The 27,327-nt window shown below is 47.5% G+C and overlaps 1 protein-coding gene and 1 long non-coding RNA gene across 2 annotated transcripts in view; one reads left to right on the forward strand and one right to left on the reverse strand.

Annotated features, from left to right (window-relative positions):
* The window catches only part of TET3 (tet methylcytosine dioxygenase 3), a 178,427-nt gene that overhangs the window by 127,023 nt on the left and 24,077 nt on the right, over positions 1 to 27,327 (reverse strand). Inside the window, exon 3 of the mRNA XM_040342173.1 lies at positions 6,573 to 6,629. Within this exon, the coding sequence (XP_040198107.1) occupies positions 6,573 to 6,629 (57 nt within the window). The remainder of the gene's footprint in view (positions 1 to 6,572; positions 6,630 to 27,327) is intronic.
* Positions 16,680 to 17,252, forward strand: LOC120931050. Its single transcript, XR_005747807.1, has 2 exons — positions 16,680 to 16,949; positions 17,053 to 17,252. It is a non-coding gene; the product is annotated as an uncharacterized LOC120931050 (long non-coding RNA).

Here is a 27,327-nt window from a genome sequence, read left to right on the forward strand (position 1 = left end):
TGCTAGGATACAGGCAGCTCCAGCTTCCTATAGTCTTGGCTGCTAGGATACAGGCAGCTCCCGCTTCCTATTGCCTTGGTTGCTAGGATACAGGCAGCTCCCGCTTCCTATTGCCTTGGTTGCTAGGATACAGGCAGCTCCAGCTTCCTATAGTCTTGGTTGCTAGGATACAGGCAGCTCCAGCTTCCTATAGTCTTGGTTGCTAGGATACAGGCAGCTCCGGCTTCCTATTGCCTTGGTTGCTAGGATACAGACAGCTTCCGCTTCCTATTGCCTTGGTTGCTAGGATACAGGCAGCTCCCGCTTCCTATAGTCTTGGTTGCTAGGATACAGGCAGCTCCCGCTTCCTATTGCCTTGGTTGCTAGGATACAGACAGCTTCCGCTTCCTATAGTCTTGGTTGCTAGGATGCAGGCAGCTTCTGCCACCCGATGTCCTTAGTTGCTAGGATGCACATGGCACCTGCCACCCAGTGCCCTTTGGTATTCAGGGCCAAAAACCCAAACTAGCCATACACCGATTAACCACTTTAGACCTGCACTATAGCCAAAAGATGGCGACAGGGTGGCTCCCCCATTCTGGGAGGGCGAGCATGCACGCACTCTGTGATCGCAGTAAAGGGCTAATCAAAGCAGCCATTTACCATGTGATCAAATGTGTCCAATCACAGCTAAACAAACTTGCCGGTTATCAGCATTTCTTTCCTCATATGATGTCACATTGTAAGGACAGGAGAGCCGGTAACTGGCAAGCATAACAGAGGACATTTACACAGATAATCAGGGCACTGATCATTAGTGGCCTAATAATCAGCGCCGCTTCATCAGTGCCGCCTCATCAGCGCCGCTTCATCAGTGCCCATCAGTGCCACCTAATCAGTGCTGCCTGTAAATACTTATTTGCAAAATCTTAGAACATAGAAAAAAAAAAAAAAAAGATTAAATCGCACCAAAAGAAATCTATTTGTCTAAAAAAAATGATAAAAATATGTGTACAGTGTAGCATGACGGCGCAATTGTCATGCAAAGTGTGAGAGTGCTGAGAGCCGAGGATTGGCTGGAAGAGGGAGGGGAGGGCCCAGTGTGCAGAGTACAATATGGCCCACAGAGAGGACTGCGGGGGCAGATTTTACTCTATAGCCGAACATTCCTCTGCGTTCTCTAAAGGACACATCTAAAGCGCAAGCCGTTTCATGTGTTGGAAATGCGTTTGTGGTCTGGTGTGACAGAAATAGAGCCCTGCAAAGCTCTGTATAGGTCTGTGATGTGTTGCATGTCGCTTGTGTCACCTGTGCCGCATGTCGCCTGTGCCACATGTCGCCTGTGCCACATGTCGCCTGTGCCACATGTCGCCTGTGTCACCTGTGCCGCATGTCGCCTGTGCCACCTGTGCCGCATGTCGCCCGTGCCGCATGTCGCCCGTGCCGCATGTCGCCTTTATCACCTGTGCCACATGTCGCCTGTGCCGCATGTCCCCCGTGTCACCTGTGCCGCATGTCGCCTGTGTCACCTGTGCCGCATGTCGCCTGTGTCACCTGTGCCGCATGTCGCCTGTGCCGCATGTCGCCTGTGCCGCATGTGCCGCATGTCGCTTGTGTCACCTGTGCTGCATGTCGCTTGTGTCACCTGCAGCTTATTACCACTTTATACACCTACCAAAACTTGCCTGGTTCTGCAGGAGCCAATGGGGGAAGGTTTTGGGACAGGGGAGTCCCCGCTGTCAGACACATCCACATCGCTTGTGTTGATTTGGGGATCCGTCAGGTTTTTTGTCATTCAACCTGCATGCCCAGCATGAAGGAAAAAGTACAGCCAAAGCTTTTACATTCAGCACAGGAGTTCAGTTTGTTCTGCACTCCTGTCACCCGGTTTTAGTGCCCGCTGTCAGCTGATGCCACAGAGCTGGTCCAGTTCAGGGATCCACCCAGATGCCCGGAGCAACAGCCAGCCAACCTTTCACTGAGTCACCGAGATCCTGAGCCAGCCGCTCCTGCCCCCTCCACAGCCCAGAGCTCCAGTCAGTGCTGGAGCCGCCCCTGCCCCCTCCACGGCCCAGAGCTCCAGTCAGTGCTGGAGCTGCCCCTGTCCCCTCCACGGCCCAGAGCTCCAGTCAGTGCTGGAGCCGCCCCTGCCACGGCCCAGAGCTCCAGTCAGTGCTGGAGCCGCCCCTGCCCCTCCCACAGCCCAGAGCTTCAGCCAGTGCTGGAGCCGCCCCTGCCCCTCCCACAGCCCAGAGCTCCAGTCAGTGCTGGAGCCGCAACTGCCCCCTCCACGGCCCAGAGCTCCAGTCAGTGCTCGAGCCGCCCCTACCCCCTTCACGGCCCAGAGCTCCAGTCAGTGCTGGAGCCGCAACTGCCTCCTCCCACAGCCCAGAGCTTCAGCCAGTGCTGGAGCCGCCCCTGCCCCCTTCACGGCCCAGAGCTCCAGTCAGTGCTGGAGCCGCCCCTTCCCCCTTCACGGCCCAGAGCTCCATTTAGTGCTGGAGCCGCCCCACCCCCTCCACGGCCCAGAGTACCAGTCAGTGCTGGAGCCGCCCCTGCCCCCACCACGGCCCAGAGCTCCATTTAGTGCTGGAGCCGCCCCTGCCCCCTCCACGGCCCAGAGCTCCAGTCAGTGCTGGAGCCGCCCCTGCCCCCACCACGGCCCAGAGCTCCATTTAGTGCTGGAGCCGCCCCTGCCCCCTTCACGGCCCAGAGCTCCATTTAGTGCTGGAGCCGCCCCACCCCCTCCACGGCCCAGAGTACCAGTCAGTGCTGGTGGGGCAGAACACAGAGCCATGACAGTCACCAGACCAAGAAGTGAGCAATCAGCAGTGTTTGATCGCTCAGTTCTTGCTCTTTGAGGGATGGATGAGTGGATGCTGCATCCACCTAGGTGGGTATCCCATACTTCTCTTTTAAGACAATTGTCACCAGGTCTCCCCTATGGAAGCCTCAACTATTGTTCTGGTGACAACGATCGCCTTCAGTCTCATTGACAATGACCATCAGGACAAATAGAAGGGTTGGATGACCACTGTGGGGACACAAACTATAGAAACCCTCAAAGAAGCTCAAAAGCTTCCCAACTTGTAGAAAATGGATGTTTTGGTGAAGGTGGGGAAGTCTGAAGGACAAATTTGTGGGAGAAGAAATGAAGATCAATCCATAAGAAAGGGCACCTTGAGAACAGGTCATCAGGAATGACCATTGAATGGGGTTCAGGTTCTTCTGGTGTCCGTCATTCATGGCACAAAGGTGGAAGGAATGGAAGATATTGGAACCACAATGACAGCCAAACAAGAAGTTCATCTCCCCAAACTGACACATTTTGTTTGACGATGTTTTCTAGACAATGATGTATCACTCGGCCCGGCGCGCTGCATCATTGATTTGATTGACCGCAGCGGGAGCCAATGGCTGTGCTGCTATCAGTCTCCAATGAAGAGCCGCCTCAAGCTGGGGGAAATCATTATGGGATCGCGGGGGGGGGGGGGGGGCGAGAGTGCAAGGTGTTTTTTCACCAAGATACATTATGGTGAGTTTCACTATGGCTTTACAACTCCTTTAAAGCAAATCCACTGCATGTCACAATGAGGTCAACTGCGGGTCAAATGCACCCGTCAGGCCCCTCTCCATCCGCGCCCAGGCCCCTCTCCATCCCAGCCCAGGCCCCTCTCCATCCGCGCCCAGGCCCCTCTCCATCCCAGCCCAGGCCCTTCTCCATCCGCGCCCAGGCCCTTCTCCATCCGCGCCCAGGCCCTTCTCCATCCGCGCCCAGGCCCTTCTCCATCCCAGCCCAGGCGCCTCTCCATCCCAGCCCAGGCGCCTCTCCATCCCAGCCCAGGCCCTTCTCCATCCCAGCCCAGGCCCTTCTCCATCCCAGCCCAGGCCCTTCTCCATCCCAGCCCAGGCCCTTCTCCATCCGCGCCCAGGCCCTTCTTCATCCGCACCCAGGCCCTTCTCCATCCGCACCCAGGCCCCTCTCCATCCCAGCCCAGGCCCTTCCCCATCCCAGCCCAGGCCCTTCTCCATCCCAGCCCAGGCCCTTCTCCATCCCAGCCCAGGCCCTTCTCCATCCCAGCCCAGGCCCTTCTCCATCCCAGCCCAGGCCCTTCTCCATCCCAGCCCAGGCCCTTCTCCATCCCAGCCCAGGCCCTTCTCCATCCCAGCCCAGGCCCTTCTCCATCCCAGCCCAGGCCCTTCTCCAGCCCAGGCCCTTCTCCATCCCAGCCCAGGCCCCTCTCGATCTGAGCTGAGGCTACCAAGGTAGGGCAAGCCATACACCAGTACGGGCAGCGTCTAAAAACGGAGAAATACCAAAAAATCCCCAGATATTTGGAGGAGGTTGTTAATAATAACGATGGAGAACACTTACTGCTTGACGCACGAATGACGACGGGAACAAATTCCTGCACAAGCCGAGGGGACATAGGGCCACATACAAGGATTTGGTGGAAAGGAGATCTCAAAGTTTTGTTCCATTATTGCTACTTACCTAGAACCTTCATCCTATCCTACGTGACCCGGACTCATTCCCATGTCCATACAGACAAGTCAAGCGATGGCAAGCAGCACATTTGGTTGCAGTTATTAGGCTCATCTCCAGACACGTGAGTGTTGTTCAGACTTGCTCAGTACTGCAGACAGAAACCACCAGCGTGACAGTTGCTAAGTTTGCCCAGCCCTAGAGGCACGCTGACTGCGGTACATTGACTGGGTATGGAGAGCAATCCCCGGATAATACAATCATGGCAAAAGGCAAGTTATGGATCTCCCCTTTCTAAATCTTAGTTTGGCCAAAACCAAATCGGCTGATCAGGTCTTGTGGCATTGTCAGGAATTCAGCAAAGAAGTCCAATAATAAAATACGGCTTTGTGTTATTCGTATGCGATTGATGCAAAACCCGAATATTGGAAATTTCGAAGGGCAACGAAGACTCCGGAAACCTTGCCAGAAATGTGAATGTTAAACAAGATTTAGACCGTTAATGATTTCCACAAGGGAAAGACGGACTGAAGAAACGTTCCGTCATACATATCCGTACAATCACATTTCTTGGGTCAGTCTAGCTGGAGAATCACACAATTTATTCCAGAAGTTTGCCATTCCTTCTGGGAAGAGATATTGGCAGGGATCCACGCTCTCCGAGTCCTAGAAGGCCATCGGTGGACAGCTTTGTCCTAAGACTTCCCGAACGAGAGGCTACAGACCCATCAAAGGGCCGGATCTGCCAGCGTCTCGCCTTCTGACCGGGAACCGTGGATTTCCCTCCGGCACCTTGGCCTGTCAGTGGAGCGATCCGACATTCTCGCCTAGTAACCCAAACTCATCTGGACGCGCTGCGGCACAAAGTATGTGCGGGCGGGAACTGCGTGTTCCCCTCTAGTGTGACGTGCGAGGGATGCAATGTTTGTAAACTAAAAGTCACGTGACTCTGGGATCTGTGACTCCGCCAGAGACGAGGAGAGCGAGATCTGCCTGCCAGGAGATTTCCTAGAAAGAAGATGAGGCCCGCGGTTTTCCCGTACAGCCGGTAGGTACGGCTATTTATAACTCCGCCAACTTGTGCAAATCTTTTAACTCTTTAACAGCCAATAGAGAGGCATATCGGGAGGGAGGCGTTCGTGTAGCAGGTCAGACGTCTGTCTACAAAGCGTTTACTTAGAATTGCCGTACGCGGCTCTTACACAACTATACCGAGATAATGACAGACGGACACTTCAACAGGTGTACAGACAGCACCGGACATACACTACAGGGATACGGCGTATACCTCTATACCGGGGATACGGCGTATACCTCTATACCGGACATACACTACAGGGATACGGCGTATACCTCTACACCGGACATACACTACAGGGATACGGCGTATACCTCTACACCGGACATACACTACAGGGATACGGCGTATACCTCTACACTGGAACATCTATATACTACAAGTATACGGCGTATACCTCTACACCGGACATCTATATACTACAAGTATACGGCGTATACCTCTACACCGGACATCTATATACTACAAGTATACGGCGTATACCTCTACACCGGACATCTATATACTACAAGTATACGGCGTATACCTCTATGCTGGACATTGGCTGACCTCTGTGATTCTCCTCCGAGACTAAATTGAGTATTTTGTGGATATTTGTGAGTGAAATGCGTTAGTGCACATGATTACTTCCATTGAGGACACCAAACTGCCCACCAATCAGACATCCCTCCAATCATACGAGCGTTCCCACATTCCACAGAACGATCATTCTGCCATTTTATTCCTTTCAAACAGAAACGTTCTCCATAATTTGGACACGTGTGCCGCGGCGGAAGGCGATCGGCATGATCTGCCTCACACAGACCCGGCACACTTTATTTTCTCACAGACATCAACCCACAAGAAACGCACAACGGTGGCCTATAAATAGACACCCGTCAACGCCTGGCACCGCGTGGGTTGATCTTCCACCAATAATCACATTTATTAACCTTTTCTAGGATTGGCATTTCCCAACAACAATTACATTCTATAAAGACACAGGCGGGGGAGGGGGTGTGCCGGCCGGGGTGAGTGAGGAGCACCTACCTTCACGCTCTGAACTCCCTCCTTTGGCAGGATTTTGGGGCTCTCCTCATTTACAACCTGTAATAAAAAAAAAGAAAAAAGAAAAAAAAAATATATAACTTAAAATGAATGTGAAGATTGTGGATTTGTAGAGCGGCGATCGGCGAGGAATCACAGCGAAGGATTGCTGGCAGAGCGCCGACTGGAAATCATTGAAATGACACCGACGCTCCTCATCCAAGCAAATATGAAAGACGGAACAATAACCTTTTGTTTAAAGGATCGGCCTTCCCAATTCACAACACACTTGATTAGCAGCAGCCATTTTAGGTCTGCGCCTATGAAGACATGGTGCATTGCCTCCCCTCCCCCCCCCCCCCCTGCCAGACGCGGGGATCATTATCATAAGACTTAGTACTTCTCATACTCCCAACACATGATATGTGACATGACCCCGCCCCATTCCGCCTGCAGTAGTAGGGAAACCAAGGCACGGAGGGGGAGGGGAGGGGGTGGGGGCTGGGTGCTCTAATGCCGACAATTTTTTTTTCTTCAGTTCTTAACAGGAGAGCAGACCATGTGGTTTGTCTCCCAGCAATCCGAGGCGTCTGGAATCTGCGGACTGGACTAGACGCAACCACGGAGCTGGAACTTCTGTGTTCCAAGACCAATAAAACGGGTTTTATGGTGATCCTGCGGAGGAACCCCGGCCCGCGTCCCCCTCACAGCACCCCCCTTTTATTATCCACAATTCCTGGAACCCAACGTACCGTTTATACCGTCATTGTGTGGAATGTGCCTGCGACAATCCCTGCGACTAAACGCGACAATCCCTGCGACTAAACGTGACACAGCGCCAATAATCGCCGACATACCAGGAGGAGAGTACAGAGGGGTATATAGGAATAATCGTGTCTATATACACATACAGACCGAGGGGTATATAGGAATCCTCGTATCTATATACAGACCGAGGGGTATATAGGAATCCTCGTATCTATATACAGACCGAGGGGTATATAGGAATCCTCATATCTATATACACATACAGACCGAGGGGTATATAGGAATCCTCGTATCTATATACAGACCGAGGGGTATATAGGAATCCTCGTATCTATATACATATACAGACCGAGGGGTATATAGGAATCCTCGTATCTATATACACATACAGACCGAGGGGTATATAGGAATCCTCGTATCTATATACAGACCGAGGGGTATATAGGAATCCTCGTATCTATATACAGACCGAGGGGTATATAGGAATCCTCGTATCTATATACAGACCAAGGGGTATATAGGAATCCTCGTATCTATATACAGACCAAGGGGTATATAGGAATCCTCGTATCTATATACAGACCAAGGGGTATATAGGAATCCTCGTATCTATATACAGACCGAGGGGTATATAGGAATCCTCGTATCTATATACAGACCGAGGGGTATATAGGAATCCTCGTATCTATATACATATACAGACCGAGGGGTATATAGGAATCCTCGTATCTATATACACATACAGACCGAGGGGTATATAGGAATCCTCGTATCTATATACAGACCGAGGGGTATATAGGAATCCTCGTATCTATATACAGACCGAGGGGTATATAGGAATCCTCGTATCTATATACAGACCAAGGGGTATATAGGAATCCTCGTATCTATATACAGACCGAGGGGTATATAAGAATCCTCGTATCTATATACAGACCGAGGGGTATATAGGAATCCTCGTATCTATATACAGACCGAGGGGTATATAGGAATCCTCGTATCTATATACATATACAGACCGAGGGGTATATAGGAATCCTCGTATCTATATACAGACCGAGGGGTATATAGGAATCCTCGTATCTATATACAGACCGAGGGGTATATAGGAATCCTCGTATCTATATACAGACCGAGGGGTATATAGGAATCCTCGTATCTATATACATATACAGACCGAGGGGTATATAGGAATCCTCGTATCTATATACAGACCAAGGGGTATATAGGAATCCTCGTATCTATATACAGACCAAGGGGTATATAGGAATCCTCGTATCTATATACAGACCGAGGGGTATATAAGAATCCTCGTATCTATATACAGACCGAGGGGTATATAGGAATCCTCGTATCTATATACAGACCGAGGGGTATATAGGAATCCTCGTATCTATATACACATACAGACCGAGGGGTATATAGGAATCCTCGTATCTATATACAGACCGAGGGGTATATAGGAATCCTCGTATCTATATACAGACCGAGGGGTATATAGGAATCCTCGTATCTATATACATATACAGACCGAGGGGTATATAGGAATCCTCGTATCTATATACAGACCGAGGGGTATATAGGAATCCTCGTATCTATATACAGACCGAGGGGTATATAGGAATCCTCGTATCTATATACATATACAGACCGAGGGGTATATAGGAATCCTCGTATCTATATACAGACCGAGGGGTATATAGGAATCCTCGTATCTATATACAGACCGAGGGGTATATAGAAATCCTCGTATCTATATACAGACCGAGGGGTATATAGGAATAATCGTGTCTATATACAGACCAAGGGGTATATAGGAATCCTCGTATCTATATACAGACCGAGGGGTATATAGAAATCCTCGTATCTATATACAGACCGAGGGGTATATAGGATTGGATACTATATATACATAGTAAGGAGTATACAGAAATACTGCTATATACACACAGTGAGGGGTATATAGGAATCCTCGTATCTATATACAGACCGAGGGGTATATAGGATTGGATACTATATATACATAGTAAGGAGTATACAGAAATACTGCTATATACACACAGTGAGGGGTATATAGGAATCCTCGTATCTATATACAGACCAAGGGGTATATAGGATTGGATACTATATATACATAGTAAGGAGTATACAGAAATACTGCTATATACACACAGTGAGGGGTATATAGGAATCCTAATAATATATATATTGGGGGGGGGGGGGTCTCGGGTTTCCCCTCCTGCACTTGATTGTTGTTTTCTTCTTTTGAGTCCATATGAAATATTCTTCCTCCCGGAACACAGAAATAATATAAATAATAAAACGGCGCACGTGCGCGTGAACGGTCATTTCAGAATCTCAGGGTTCACATACAAAGTCCATTTTCTGGGGTTCATATAAAAAAGCACTTTTACTCTACCGGCGGCGGCCTTTCGAAGGGTTAAATGAAGTAGGTGGCGCGTCGGCTCTTTAAACGGAGGAAGAGTTTAACCCGTGAAGCGCCATGAAAGGTCTTCCTGGGAAGCCGTCATTCTATATTCTGTGATGTTTGATATCGGGGGAAGAATCCGCCAATCATTAACCATCTACTCGCCGCACAAAATAGAGACGAGGCGCCGGTGACCTGAAATGAACCGGAGAAATAAATCCCTAAAATGGAAATCCTCCGGGATTCTCCGCCGCGGTCCCGGCGCTGCCGCTGGATCTGGAACCCGGACTGCAGCTTTAAGGGTCGCACTGCACTAGTAATGGAGATCTCTATGAAGTGGAAGGTCAGAGCAAATAGTTGGCCTGGATTCGAAAGGGATGAGAAACGCTAGAAAAACGCTGAAAAGCCCAAAAAGAAATATCGCCGAAAAAAAAGGCCCATCTACATTGCATGGAGCCCACCTACCTACCCCCTCATCGAATACAATTCTGATTGTTAATTTCTGCATACATTCACTATTATCGGACTGAAATCGGTTCTAAAGGACGGACATTGTTTATCTTCCCACATTCTCTGTATTGACGGAACAAAAATCCAATGCGGTAACTGTCTATAGATGCACACAGCGCGGCTCAGGAGCGAGCACACAAGAAGGTTCCTACAGGAAGGAGGAGACAGCGTGGCTCAGGAGCGAGCAAACAGGTAGGTTCCTATAGGAAGGAGGAGACAGCGCGGCTCAGAAGCGAGCACACAGGTAGGTTCCTACAGGAAGGAGGAGACAGCGCGGCTCAGGAGCGAGCACACAGGTAGGATCCTATAGGAAGGAGGAGACAGCGCGGCTCAGGAGCGAGCACACAGGTAGGATCCTATAGGAAGGAGGAGACAGCGCGGCTCAGGAGCGAGCACACAGGTAGGTTCCTATAGGAAGGAGGAGACAGCGCGGCTCAGGAGCGAACACACAGGTAGGTTCCTATAGAAAGGAGGAGACAGCGCGGCTCAGGAGCGAGCACACAGGTAGGTTCCTATAGGAAGGAGCGTGGTTTCGGGATGGGATGTGTATGGACCCTCTTCTAGCTCAATGCGCTCCAAACAAGAATGCATTATAATCAGACGCTGAACTTCCCCGACTGACCCCCCCCCCCCCCCAATATTCGGGCAATATTGGACACACACTACATTTAATACGGTTTTGGAAATGACGTTCAGAATAACTCCAAAATGGCCAAACGGTTATCCAGAGCTCACCGAGTCGCTCACATAGTGGAAGAAGGCCGAGTCATTTCCTTAATGCCGAGGTTTTGGCAAATCTGGCACAAAACCAAACATGCCTGAGAACTTCAACCATCAACTTTCCGGCTTCTATCCGAGACGCGGAATAACCAAGATGTGGAATATACGAGACGTGGAATATACGAGACCCGGAATATACGAGATGTGGAATATACGAGATGTGGAATATACGAGACCCGGAATATACGAGACGAGGAATATACGAGACACAGAATATACGAGCCGTGGAATATACGAGACGAGGAATATACGAGACGCAGAATATACGAGATGTGGAATATACGAGACAAGGAATATACGAGACGAGGAATATACGAGACGAGGAATATACGAGACCCGGAATATACGAGATGTGGAATATACGAGATGTGGAATATACGAGACGAAGAATATACGAGACGAGGAATATACGAGACGTGGAATATACGAGACGTGGAATATACGAGACAAGGAATATACGAGACAAGGAATATACGAGACAAGGAATATACGAGACGAGGAATATACGAGACGAGGAATATACGAGACGAGGAATATACGAGACGAGGAATATACGAGACGAGGAATATACGAGACCCGGAATATACGAGACGAGGAATATACGAGACGAGGAATATACGAGACGAGGAATATACGAGACGAGGAATATACGAGACGAGGAATATACGAGACGAGGAATATACGAGATGTGGAATATACGAGACGAAGAATATACGAGACGAGGAATATACGAGACGTGGAATATACGAGACGAAGAATATACGAGACGAAGAATATACGAGACGAAGAATATACGAGACGAAGAATATACGAGACGCGGAATATACGAGACGTGGAATATACGAGACCCGGAATATACGAGATGTGGAATATACGAGATGTGGAATATACGAGACCCGGAATATACGAGACGAGGAATATACGAGACACAGAATATACGAGACGAGGAATATACGAGACGAGGAATATACGAGACGAGGAAAATACGAGACGTGGAATATACGAGACGAGGAATATACGAGACGAGGAATATACGAGACACAGAATATACGAGACGCAGAATATACGAGACGTGGAATATACGAGACCCGGAATATACGAGATGTGGAATATACGAGATGTGGAATATACGAGACCCGGAATATACGAGACAAGGAAATATACGAGACACAGAATATACGAGCCGAGGAATATACGAGACGCAGAATATACGAGACGAGGAATATACGAGACGAGGAATATACGAGACGAGGAAAATACGAGACGTGGAATATACGAGACGAGGAATATACGAGACGAGGAATATACGAGACACAGAATATACGAGACGCAGAATATACGAGACGAGGAATATACGAGACGAGGAATATACGAGATGTGGAATATACGAGACACAGAATATACGAGACCCGGAATATACGAGACGAGGAATATACGAGACGTGGAATATACAAGACGCGGAATATACGAGACGAGGAATATACGAGACCCGGAATATACGAGACGAGGAATATACGAGACGCGGAATATACAAGACGCGGAATATACGAGACGAGGAATTTACGACATGTGGAATATACGAGCCGTGGGATATACGAGACGTGGAATATACGAGACGAGGAATTTACGACATGTGGAATATACGAGACGAGGAATTTACGACATGTGGAATATACGAGCCGTGGGATATACGAGACGTGGAATATACGAGACAAGGAATATACAAGATGTGGAATATACGAGACAAGGAATATACGAGACAAGGAATATACGAGACAAGGAATATACGAGACGAGGAATATACGAGACGAGGAATATACGAGACGAGGAATATACGAGACGAGGAATATACGAGACGAGGAATATACGAGACGTGGAATATACGAGACGTGGAATATACGAGACGCGGAATATACGAGACGCGGAATACACGAGACGCGGAATACACGAGACGAGGAATATACGAGACGCGGAATATACGAGATGTGGAATATACGAGATGTGGAATACACGAGACGAGGAATATACGAGACGTGGAATATACAAGACGCGGAATATACGAGACGAGGAATATACGAGATGTGGAATATACGAGACGAGGAATTTACGACATGTGGAATATACGAGCCGTGGGATATACGAGACGTGGAATATACGAGATGTGGAATATACGAGACAAGGAATATACGAGACAAGGAATATACGAGACGAGGAATATACGAGACCCGGAATATACGAGATGTGGAATATACGAGACGAAGAATATACGAGACGAGGAATATACGAGACGAGGAATATACGAGACGAGGAATATACGAGACGCGGAATATACGAGACGAGGAATATACGAGACGTGGAATATACGAGACGTGGAATATACGAGACCCGGAATATACGAGACGAGGAATATACGAGACGTGGAATATACGAGACCCGGAATATACGAGACGAGGAATATACGAGACGCGGAATATACGAGATGTGGAATATACGAGACGCGGAATATACGAGACGAGGAATATACGAGACGTGGAATATACGAGACGAAGAATATACGAGACGAAGAATATACGAGACGAGGAATATACGAGACGCGGAATATACGAGACGAGGAATATACGAGACGTGGAATATACGAGACGTGGAATATACGAGACCCGGAATATACGAGACCCGGAATATACGAGACCCGGAATATACGAGATGTGGAATATACGAGACGAGGAAAATACGAGACGCGGAATATACGAGATGTGGAATATACGAGACACAGAATATACGAGACACGGAATATACGAGACACGGAATATACGAGACACGGAATATACGAGACACGGAATATACGAGACACGGAATATACGAGACACGGAATATACGAGACACAGAATATACGAGACACGGAATATACGAGACACGGAATATACGAGACACGGAATATACGAGACGCGGAATATACGAGACGCAGAATATACGAGACGTGGAATATACAAGACGTGGAATATACAAGACGTGGAATATACAAGACGTGGAATATACAAGACGTGGAATATACAAGACGCGGAATATACAAGACGCGGAATATACAAGACGCGGAATATTCACGGGGCAACAGAAAACCAACTTTCTTGAGCGTTTTATAAGTCACCACCATGGCTGCAATACAATAAAATCATGCCTTCAATTATAACAATACACAGGCCAAGCACTGATTGGCTGAACAAATAATCTCAATCAGATTCCTCCATCCACACTGCAGCACAGATGGGCGTTTTCCTTCTGCTGGGCTCTAATAGGGACTATTGGCACATATGAACACAGAACAGAAATGGGAATTTTTCAAAAAGACTGTGTGGAACCTCACTGCAAAGTATGTTCCCATGGGCAATAAGTTTAAAAGGCTAAAAATAAAACCTATGTGGCTCACGGTCAAAGTTATAAAAGCTATAAACAATAAGAAAATAGCTTTTAAAAAATATAAAAATGAAGGAACACTAGTGTTGTTTAAATGTTACAAAGAATATAACAGGATATGCAAAAAGGAAATCAAGGATGCAAAAATTCAAAACGAACGACAGATTGCAAAAGATAGTAGGACAAACCCCAAAAAATTCTTTAAATATATTAATAGTAAAAAGGTGAAGTCCGAGCATGTAGGCCCCTTACAAAATAATCTAGAGTGGGTGACTGGGGACAAAGAGAAGGCAAATTTATTAAATGTTTTCTTCAGCTCTGTGTATACAATGGAGCATGGGGGAGGGGCTCATGTCCAAAATGGGGGTGGGAGTGACACAGCCCCAAATCCACAATGGCTCAAAAGTGATATGGTCCAGAAATATTTAGACAGAATAAAGGTGGATAAAGCACCTGGACCTGATGGCTCCATCCACGGATCCTAGGTGAGTTGAGCTCTGTCATTTCAAAGCCACTGTATCTAATATTTAGGGACTCATTAAAGACAGGAATAGTACCACTGGATTGGCGCAGGGCCAATGAGGTGCCCATATTTAAAAAGGGAACAAAGTCTTTACCAAGTAACTATAGACCTGTTAGTTTAACTTCTATAGTTGGGAAGATACTGGAACGTTTAATAAAAGACCACATGGATGAGTTCTTGCTGGAAAAAAACTATTTAAGCAGCAGACAACATGGATTCATGAAAGACAGAAGTTGTCAGACAAACCTGATTTCCTTTTATGAAGAGGTAAGTAAAACCCTGGACAGAGGCGTGGCTGTGGGCGTGGTATACTTGGACAGAGGCGTGGCTGTGGACGTGGTATATTTGGACAGAGGCGTGGCTGTGGACGTGATATATTTGGATTTTACAAAAGCCTTCGATACAGTTCCGCACACACGGCTCATGTGTAAGGTAAGGTCTACAGGATTGGATATATCAGTTTGTAAATGGATAGAAAACTGGCTGAAAGCCAGAATTCAGAGAGTCGTGGTTAATGATTCTTACTCTGAATGGTCCAAAGTTATCAGTGGTGTACCCCAAGGTTCAGTGTTATCAGTGGTGTACCCCAAGGTTCAGTGCTGGGACCCTTACTTTTCAATATATTTATAAATGATATTGGGTCTGAGATCAAAAGTAACATTTCTGTCTTTGCAGATGACACCAAGCTATGCAGTGGAATAACGTCCTTACAGGATGTCTCCAATTTACAAGCCGACCTCAATGCTCTGTCTAATTGGGCGACTGAGTGGCAGATGAGGTTTAATGTTGATAAATGTAAAGTTATGCACTTGGGGGCTAAGAATATGCATGCATCATACATACCAGGGGGAGTACAACTGGGGGGATCTGTAGTGGAGAAGGATCTGGGGGGATCTGTAGTGGAGAAGGATCTGGGGGTCTTGGTAGATCATAAGCTCAATAATGGCATGCAATGCCAAGCTGCGGTTTCCAAAGTGAGCAAAGTCCTTTCTTGTATTAAGAGAGGTATGGACTCCAGAGACAGAGATATAATTTTGCCCCTGTACAAATCATTAGTAAGACCTCATCTGGAATATGCAGTTCAGTTTTGGGCACCAGTTCTCAAAAAGGATATCGGAGAACTGGAGAAAGTGCAGAGAAGGGCAACCAAACTGATAAGAGGCATGGAGGAGCTCAGCTATGAGGAAAGATTAGAAGAACTAAATCTATTCACTCTTGAGAAGAGGAGAATAAGGGGGGATATGATCAACATGTACAAATATATAAGAGGTCCATACAGTGAACTTGGTGTTGAGTTATTCACTTTACGGTCATCACTGAGGACAAGGGGGCACTCTTTACGTCTAGAGGAAAAGAGATTTCACCTCCAAATACGGAAAGGTTTCTTCACAGTAAGAGCTGTGAAAATGTGGAACAGACTCCCTCCAGAGGTGGTTCTGGCCAGATCAGTAGATTGCTTTAAGAAAGGTCTGGATTCTTTCCTAAATGTACAGAATATAACTGAGTACTAAGATTTGTAGGTAAAGTTGATCCAGGGTAAATCCGATTGCCTCTCGGGGGATCAGGAAGGAATTTTTTCCCCTGCTGTAGCAAATTGGATCATGCTCCGCTGGGGTTTTTTGCCTTCCTCTGGATCAACTGTGGGTATGAAGTTGGGTGTATAGGATTTTACTGTGTTTTTTTATTTTGTTTTTTGTGGTTGAACTGGATGGACTTGTGTCTTTTTTCAACCTGACTAACTATGTAACTATGTAATAGTCGCACAGCGGCTGCATCTGATTGGTGACAATTGTCCGCCCCGTACATATTATCTATCTAGCCTATGTCTTTACACCATACATTTTTTATACGATATAGATTTGTGACTTGCTGTCTGGATATTGCATGATCTCGGTTATAATCTGGGCACCCGGGGATGGCAATAAGGCATGTCATACACATGCGAGTTCTGCTGACACAAGTGAGTGTTTCTCTCCATGCATCACTTTTCTGCTAAGCGGAAACTTCATCCTCGAGTTGTACATCTGTGCCCACAATTTGATCATTTCTTCTTTCTTACACAGAATCCCTCTGCTTGATGCCAACAAATAGGTCCTGAGGAAGCGAAAGCGAAACGCTGACCAACTTTGTCCAAAGCACCAACAGGGATTCGCACATACCATGTGTGGCTCTTCTACTGAGAGACTAATATCTTGTTTTTAAATGTTACATTGTCTAATTTTATGATTCTATACATTAAAATGTATATATTTTTTCTATTAAATTTGTATTCCTTTCCTGGTACCTAGAAAGCCCGCTCCCAAGTCACACAATTTTTATTAATAGTCTACAAGTGAAACTTGAAAATTTAGAATATTGTGCAAAGGTTCATTTATTTTACGAATGTAACATAAAAGGTGAAAGTAATATATGAGACTCATTACATGCAAAGCAAGAGAGTTCCGGCCGGGATTTATCATCATTGTGATGATTTCGGCTTCCAGATCATGAAAACCCCAAATCCACAATCTCAGAAAATGAGAATATTCCATGTAATCAATAAAACACGGATTGTACATAGAAGGATATGGGACCTGTGAGAAGTAGAAGCTGCAGATGTACTCAGTACTTGGTTGGGGCCCCTCAGTACTTGGTTTGGGCCCCTCAATGTGGCATGGAAGCGATCAGCCTGTGGCACTGCTGAGGTGTTATGGAAGACCAGGATGCTTCAATGGCGCCCTTCAGCTCTTCTGCATTGTTGGGTCTCATGTCTCTATCACAGATTCTCTATGGGGTTCAGTTCAGGCGAGTTTGCTGGCCAATCAAGCACAGTAATTCATGTGACCAGGTTCTATTGCTTTTGGCAGTGTGGGGGAGGTGCCAAGTCCCGTAGACGTGGTGTATCTGGATAAAGGAAGGCCCGTAGACGTGGTGTATCTGGATAAAGGAAGGCCTGTGGATGTGGTGTATCTGGATAAAGGAAGGCCCGTAGACGTGGTGTATCTGGATTAAGAAAGGCCCGTAGACGTGGTGTATCTGGATAAAGGAAGGCCCGTAGATGTGGTGTATCTGGATAAAGGAAGGTCTGTAGACGTGGTGTATCTAGATAAAGGAAGGCCCGTAGACGTGGTGTATCTAGATAAAGGAAGGCCCGTAGACGTGGTGTATCTGGATAAAGGAAGGCCCGTAGACGTGGTGTATCCAGATAAAGGAAGGCCTGTGGATGTGGTGTATCTGGATAAAGGAAGGCCCATAGATGTGGTGTATCTAGATAAAGGAAGGCCCGTAGACGTGGTGTATCTGGATAAAGGAAGGCCCGTAGACGTGATGTATCTAGATAAAGGAAGGCCCGTAGACGTGGTGTATCCAGATAAAGGAAGGCCTGTGGATGTGGTGTATCTGGATAAAGGAAGGCCCATAGATGTGGTGTATCTAGATAAAGGAAGGCCCGTAGACGTGGTGTATCTGGATAAAGGAAGGCCCGTAGACGTGATGTATCTAGATAAAGGAAGGCCCGTAGACGTGGTGTATCCAGATAAAGGAAGGCCTGTGGATGTGGTGTATCTGGATAAAGGAAGGCCCATAGATGTGGTGTATCTAGATAAAGGAAGGCCTGTGGATGTGGTGTATCTGGATAAAGGAAGGCCCATAGATGTGGTGTATCTAGATAAAGGAAGGCCCGTAGATGTGGTGTATCTGGATAAAGGAAGGCCCGTAGATGTGGTGTATCTGGATAAAGGAAGGCCCGTAGACGTGGTGTATCTGGATAAAGGAAGGCCCGTAGATGTGGTGTATCTGGATAAAGGAAGGCCCATAGACGTGGTGTATCTGGATAAAGGAAGGCCCGTAGATGTGGTGTATCTGGATAAAGGAAGGCCCATAGACGTGGTGTATCTGGATAAAGGAAGGCCCATAGACGTGGTGTATCTGGATAAAGGAAGGCCCATAGACGTGGTGTATCTGGATAAAGGAAGGCCCATAGACGTGGTGTATCTGGATAAAGGAAGGCCCATAGACGTGGTGTATCTGGATAAAGGAAGGCCCGTAGACGTGGTGTATCTGGATAAAGGAAGGCCCATAGATGTGGTGTATCTGGATAAAGGAAGGCCCGTAGACGTGGTGTATCTGGATAAAGGAAGGCCCGTAGACGTGGTGTATCTAGATAAAGGAAGGTCCTTTGGCATGGACCATAGGGTGAGTACATGGATTGAAAACTGGCTACAAGGGCGAGTACAGAGGGTGGTGATAAATATTCAGGGATATACAATGTAACACTGACATAACACACAGAGGCTGGACTTGATGGACTTGTGTCTTTTTTGAACCTCACCTTCTATGCAATCTGAAGTGAATCTTGTCATCTGGATGCTCCTCACGAGAGGATCGTTCTCCTTTGAATGAATAAAACATGAATTTTCTCTATCAGTTGCAGACAATTGACATGAAAATGAGAACTTCCATCGGTCATAAAGACTCGTTCTCACTCACTAATTGGTCAGATTTCAATCGGTATCCCGGAATCACCGTCAGATTATTCCCACTTTCTAGTTTATTCGAATAGCGGTTAGATGGGTTCATTTAAAACCAAACGTCCTCCAGGACAGAAGAGGCCAAGTAATACAATAAGATGGTAAAGATATTATCCTCTTTATAATGAGACAACCAAATACTGAAGTTTGGACGTGGAAGGCCATTTTATTATTAGGAAGGTGTCAATGTTCGTACCTGAAGGGAAGTCACTGGCTCGGCATCACTGCTCAGCTGTGGGAATTTCGGGTCGTTTTCAGAGACCGCATGGTTTCAGGTCACACGGTTCACATGCATGCCATTTTAGGCTGATTAGGCAAAGCAAATACTCCAAAATACATGCTGTGCCCCCCCCCCCCACCAACGCTGGAGAACAAAACTTCCACAGGAATGCGTTGGGAGCGCCGCTTGTTTTATCCCGTAGGCTAATTAGCCATGTGCTGGAGATCTTTTCCGGGCATCCTGGTCTCACGTACTGGAACATTTCCCAAAACACGCCACTCCGGCCCCAACACTACGCAACCGAGCTACAAATGAAAAATCGATGGCAATCCTCGAACCTAAACCCAGACGGTAACCAAGGCTGTGCCATCAAAGTCTTGTTGCCAGCCAAGCAAAAGTACTTTTAAAAAGGAAGTCAAACTATTAGAAAAAGAATAAAGTGTATGTCTGGGCAAAAGGAAAAACACATTTGGTCCATCTCTAATACACAATAATTTCCCCGTTTGTTTGTCTGGTAAAAAATGCTGCAAGTACTTGTTGATCCTGCCAGAAATCCAGCATGCTCCTAGTTTTCTATAGTGAGCCGATCACTGCCATTTTGAAAAAAATTGCCGGTCAACCCTATCCAGGCTATGTGGCCAACATGTATAAGCTGGCCTCAGCCTTGCACCACTCCACACACAAGACCACCACATGGGTTACACTGAAAATCCCAAAGCAGCGTTTCCAGCCCTGCAGGACTACAGAACACCACCTCCTTATGATAGAGTTGTGTATAACTAACCTAATAATAGAACATTCTAAACATTTGTTCTGAAGTCTAGATCCAAGTACAGTCCCAATGCTTCAAACTCCAATCTTCCCTGTGGCTATGGGTGCCAACAAACGCCACACAAGCAACAAAAAGGCAGCAGTCCAAAGACATCACTTCCTTTCAACAAGCTTTATCCCATCAGACAGTACATCCTGCAAGTCCCCAAGCTTCAGAGTGCCCCATTGTAGGTTCAAGGTCCACCTTGAACCTACAACACCAATCGCATTCTGCGATCCAGCAACCAAAATCCAAGGACCCAGACTATGGAACGCTCTACCAACCAGCATCCGATTGGAGGTAAACCACCTGGCCTTCAGGAGAAAGTTCAAAACCCATCTCTTCTGAGGGCCCAGGGAATGGATACCAAGCGCCCCGCATGTGTTTAACTCCATTTATAGGTTGTAGGATTTCTCACAAGAGTGCGAGAGCCGATCGTCTGAATAGAACGATGGAGCAGCATCATGTTCCACTACCTAATCTCTTTCATGGGCCATATGAAAAGAGCCTAGGTAGGAAGAGGAGCCTAAATGGGAAGAGGAGCCTAGATGGGAAGATGGGAAGAGGAGCCTAGGTGGGAAGAGGAGCCTAGGTGGGAAGAGGAGCCTAGTGGGAAGAGGAGCCTAGGTGGGAAGAGGAGCCTAGACTGGAAGAGGAGCCTAGACTGGAAGAGGAGCCTAGACTGGAAGAGGAGCCTAGGTGGGAAGAGGAGCCTAGGTGGGAAGAGGAGCCTAGGTGGGAAGAGGAGCCTAGGTGGGAAGAGGAGCCTAGGTGGGAAGAGGAGCCTAGGTGGGAAGAGGAGCCTAGACTGGAAGAGGAGCCTAGACTGGAAGAGGAGCCTAGACTGGAAGAGGAGCCTAGACTGGAAGAGGAGCCTAGGTAGGAAGAGGAGCCTAGGTAGGAAGAGGAGCCTAGGTGGGAAGAGGAGCCTAGGTGGGAAGAGGAGCCTAGGTGGGAAGAGGAGCCTAGGTGGGAAGAGGAGTGCGCTCTGGCTGCTAAAGAGCATTTTGATTCCATGAGCGTTTACATCCTGGCCATCTTACTAGGACCTGAATAGCTGAACTCCCGGTAATCCACTCATCACATACACATGGATGTAGCCCCATTACTGGACCATCGTGTCTTTTTAGAACTGCCTGAAGTTCAGTTTTAGGGAGGAATGGAATGCTGATTGGCTCCCATCATATTCTTCTAGATGTTTAGAAAATACATGAGATTTTAAAATTATTATTTAAAAGGTACTTCTATAGCGCCATCAATTTAGGCAGCACTTTACATATATTGTACATTCACATCGGTCCCTACCCTCAGGGAGCTTACAATCTAAGGCCCCTCACGTCTATATACTAGGGCCAATTTAGACAGAAGCCAATTAACCAATCAGCATGTCTTTGGAAAATGAACACAAAACTGTATTTTATATCCAACCGCTCTCTTGGCTGAACTGGCGACGAGCGAATTGCTTCCAACGCTCTGAAGTTGGAGGTCCTCAGAGGAGCAGAAAATGTCACTCACTTTATGTTATCAGCACTGTGCTGTGAGCCCAGACCAACATGATGACAGACCCCCCAGGGGGTATCTAAAATATGGCCTGAACTCAGCTAGTGGGGTCAAAGAAGCTGAAAGAGGACGAGGCCTGATGACGGAATAGAGAGTCTTAAGCTGGCCATACAGTAATCATTTACCAATAATGATCCGATTCCCAATCCACGCGCTTTATGTAATATTGTGGGGGTCAAAGGTGTGCACAGCCTATTGCAGTAGGGCGTGCACCGTAAAGCTCAAACACGCATGTGTGGGTCTACATATTTGACCCCCACACATTGATCTCCCTGTCGGCACAGTGAAAAAGAAGAGCATAGACACTTCTCTTATGTCAAAGAAGGTAAGAGGTAGATCTTTCACATGTTCCTGCTGCTACACCAAGCATTACTACTAATGCAGATGGGGTGATTAGGGTGTACCTGTGCACACCCGGCACACCCTGTGCACACGCCTATGATTGTGTTCCATCCGCGGGGAGATGTCTCTGCTGTCAGAATACAATGATCAGTGCTGCTGGCTTTAGCCAGAGGCGCTGATCAAGCGGCATTTATCTGATAGACTGGTTATACAGAAGTTGATCGGTAGATTACAGCCACTGTCCCAATACATGGATCCAGATTGATCCGGTCCCTACTGAACCCACCTAATTTGGATCCATGTATGGCCACTCCAACAAGTGAGGACAGATGAGTATTGCAGGGAAAAATCTTTCTTTACTCGCTGTTATTTTTTACTTAAAGATTGAGTTGGGCTTTAATGCTCATTTTTATATAGCTGGATTGGAATCCCTGGAGGATCTCTAACAAAGAAAGGATCATCACAGGGGGGGGGGGGGGGGGTCAATGTACCATTGGTCTCATGAAAATACCAAACTTGCAGCCACATTACCAATAACAGAATAGTCTCTATCATTATGGGATATCTTGAATGAATGAATGAATGAAAAACTTATAAAGCGCGGCGCATGCGAACTGAATCGCTTCTGGGCGCTAGTTGTTCGTGTCTCATGACATCAAAAGAGCAGAGTTTTGATCCGTCTTCTGAAAGTCAGGTGGTTTTCCTCCAACCGAATGCTGGTTGGTAAAGCGTTCCATAGCCTAGGACCCTGAAAAGCAAACCTTCTTTCTCCTTTGGACTTGTATTTGGTTTTTGGTACCCTGACCAGATTTTGGTCGGTGGATCGCAGAACGAGATTCGAATTCTGAGGTTCTATCTTGTCGCAAAGATATTGCGGAGCCTTCCCATGGATGCACTTATGTGTCAGGCAGAGTGCTTTAAATGCAATTCTGTCTTTTACTGGCAGCCAGTGAAGGGTTCTCAGAGAAGGGATCTCAGTGAAGGGTTCTCAACGAAGGTGAGATTGATTCCCATTTTTTTTTCCCAGTCACCAGTCTGGCGGCCGTATTCTGAACGACTTGCAGACGGGAGATTTGGTACTTTGGGAGTCCGAGGTACAGGGCGTTAGCATAGTCCAGTCTGGAATTCACGATTGTTCCCACCACGACTGCTACGTCTTCTTTGGGGATAAATGGAATAAGTCTGCGTAGTAGGCGCAACAGATGGTGCGCTCCGCTGACTACTGACCCTATTTGTGCGTCCATTGTCATGAAGGTGTCGTGACCAATCTTGACCAATTTGTTGGAAACGACCAGTTTCTTCCAAACTCTTGAAAGCAGTGCTAAGCAATCAGTGTGGAAATGGAAGGAGGTGTCCCTAGCTGTGCGCCATTCAGATTCCTCTCTGGGTAGGGAGAAGAGACAATACATGGGAAAGATTATAGAACATTCTGCTGAAATCCCATCTGACTCCCAACATGTGCATCACACATCAAGTCATCTGCTTGCCCCTCCACCAACAGCGGACACAATGAGCCCATTGTCCCGATTGTTATCATCCTCATAAGGTAACGGCATGCGCCATTATTCTCCTACAACCCTAGAAGATGTCAAAAGAGATCGGAATTCCTATTGTTCAAGTGGTTGTCTAGAACCAGACAAATGGACTCATTTTTATACCGATAACAAATTGTAGGACTCCCAACCTTCCAAAAGGTGCTTCCCCACCACTCTCTGAGGAAATCAACAAGAATACCGATATATATTGGAATTGCGGGAGGAAACTGAAGCCTCCTAAGAAATCTCATTCCCTCCATTGTGACAAAAAGACAATTGTCTGAAAAACGTCATAGCCTCTACCCAAGATAAGCCAAAAGTTTTTAGAAGCTCAAAGGGCCAGCCTACATGATCTAATGCACCATATGAGTGTTGGTGTAGCCCGGTACCATTCACATTAAATGTACCCAACATGTGCACGCACACGCACACGCGCACACACACGCACGCACACGCACGCATCTGCTTTGCATTTTCTTGCACTATTTTGCTGAGAGTTGAGGTGTGTCGTGGTCCAGTCAGTGTGAATGTGTTGCCTAACGCGTTCCGTCTTGTCCTTCAAATAGCTGGTCGTTGTACTATTGCTGTTGGGCAATGTAAATGCAACCTTCAATAAAGAGACGCACAGCAATCCATAGACTGCATGATTGAGTCCAGAGACGATGAAAGTCGGCTCTCTGTCCAAATCTCTCTTAGATCCACCAAAACTAGACGCCCAACCCAATCCCCTCCGTCTTCACCTACCAAGAATATGAAAGATTCACAGCACAACCGGACCAGGATTCTTTTTTCTAAAGATTACTAAACAGTACAGGATACATCGCTTATGCCGCTTTTACACTCTTTATAAAAGCCGTTTGAAATGTGAAACTTATAAGTGTTTTCTCCTGTGCGCCATTTAACACTGAGAAAGACGTTTTCCAAAGTCCAGGTCTGCAAAGAATCCTTCATATTTTTGGTATCGATCTGCCAGAGAACTAAACCAGGCCGGCTTCCAGCCATAGTAGATAAATGTGAGAGTCAAAGAGAGGCTTTTATCAATTTGAATCAACATAATCTACTACATAATGTGTTGGTGGTTCGAAAGAAAATTGCCCAATCAGGAGGCTTGCCATCTCTTTTCTCTTTCTGTTCTTCCTACTTATTAAACCTTTTGATAGTTTGGGGAGTGATTTAGGACCGCTGGTCAGCGCCATTGGTCCCACTCCCTGTCTGAGGGCTGTGTATGCAAACACAAAGACCAGCTACCGTGATCAATCCATGGCTGGGATGACACTTCATCTTAGGCCCATGGCTGGGATGACCCTGCGTCTTAGGCTCATGGCTGGGATGACCCCGCGTCTTAGGCTCATGGCTGGGATGACCCCGCGTCTTAGGCTCATGGCTGGGATGACCCCGCGTCTTAGGCTCATGGCTGGGATGACCCCGCGTCTTAGGCTCATGGCTGGGATGACCCCGCGTCTTAGGCCCATGGCTGGGATGGCCCCCTCGTCTTGGGCCCATGGCTGGGATGACCCCCTCGTCTTGGGCCCATGGCTGGGATGACCCCCTCGTCTTGGGCCCATGGCTGGGATGACCCCTCGTCTTGGGCCCATGGCTGGGATGACCCCCTCGTCTTAGGCCCATGGCTGGGATGACCCCCTCGTCTTAGGCCCATGGCTGGGATGACACTTCATCTTAGGCCCATGGCTGGGATGACCCTGCGTCTTAGGCCCCATGGCTGGGATGACCCTGCGTCTTAGGCCCCATGGCTGGGATGACCCCCTCGTCTTAGGCCCATGGCTGGGATGACACTTCATCTTAGGCCCATGGCTGGGATGACCCCGCGTCTTAGGCTCATGGCTGGGATGACCCCGCGTCTTAGGCTCATGGCTGGGATGACCCCGCGTCTTAGGCTCATGGCTGGGATGACCCCGCGTCTTAGGCTCATGGCTGGGATGACCCCCTCGTCTTAGGCCCATGGCTGGGATGACCCTGCGTCTTAGGCCCATGGCTGGGATGACCCTGCGTCTTAGGCCCATGGCTGGGATGACCCCTCGTCTTGGGCCCATGGCTGGGATGACCCCTCGTCTTGGGCCCATGGCTGGGATGACACTTTTTCTTAGTTGAGGGGGTCGCCCAGTCACGCAGTTCCTCTTTCAAAAGATGTATTAGAGTATCTAGCAAAGTATGTTCGATTGACAGGTAGATAAAGGGCCCATAACTCAAGTGTTTGAGAGACTTTAATCACAATTTAGAGCAGTGAAAACCTGAATGAGGCTTCGGAGTTTATATGACTTACCTTGTAATGATGTCCTTCATAAAGCATGGCCTCCTCTAACCTCAACTACACCAAGAGGTCAGTTTGTTATACGGAAAATGGGACTTTCTCAAGCCTTCTCTGGTGGAGACCCATTCAGGTCTATGAGTGACCGATTCTCCACCAAAGGTTTGTGAATGTCACATTCTCTGCTTTGTGATTGGACCCCCAAGTGTCAGATTTGTGTGCGTTTAGAAGCCCTTGGCTGCTCTCTTTGAGAAAGACTAGCAATAAGTCATTGCAGCTCTGAGACCAAAGGAGAGATAATGGTACATTAGAAGTACTTTGCACCTTCCATCAATTCTAGGAGAATCTGGCCGGATGCACACAAGATTCAGCTGACCCCCTGAGAGGGTCATTATAGCCCCCGAGGTAGTCAGAGGTTTCCTGGCCATCATTGGTGAAGACATTCAATATGACAGATCAGGTTTGGAGAAAGGTGTGATAGGTTGTTCATAGATTGCATATTTCAAGGGCTTCAAATGTTAGAGGTCCATGTTACTCAATGATAAAGAGGTCAGGAGCTCCCTGGTGGAAGGTTAGAATGGCAGATTTGGGGAACATCCTCAGCTTAGAAAAACGTATTAACCACTTGGGATCCGCGCTATGGACGAAAGACGTCCACAGCGTGGCTCTCAAGTGCCGAGTGGACGTCCTGTTGTTGTCATTCCCCGTGCGCGCCGAGCAGCAGGGAAACAACGTGCCCGGCGCATCGCTCGGGAGCTGATGCGTGTGCCTGGTGGCCGCGATGTCCGCCAGGTACCCGCGATCGACGGTGACAGCAGGGACATGGAGCTCTGTGTGTAAACACAGAGCGCCACGTCCTGTCAGGGAGAGAGAGAGAGAGAGGAGTCAGTCCCCTCCCCCCACACAGTTAGAACACACATTTAACCCCTTCCTCACCCCCTAGCGTTAACCCCTTCCCTGCCAGTCACATTAATACAGTAATTAGTGCATTTTTATAGCACTGATCGCTGTATAAATGTGAATGGTCCCAAAATTATGTCAAAAGTGTCCGATATGTCCGCCGCAATATCGCAGGCCTGACAAAAAAAAAATCATA

This window comes from Rana temporaria, chromosome 3, assembly GCF_905171775.1.
Source record: "Rana temporaria chromosome 3, aRanTem1.1, whole genome shotgun sequence".
NCBI lineage: Eukaryota > Metazoa > Chordata > Amphibia > Anura > Ranidae > Rana > Rana temporaria.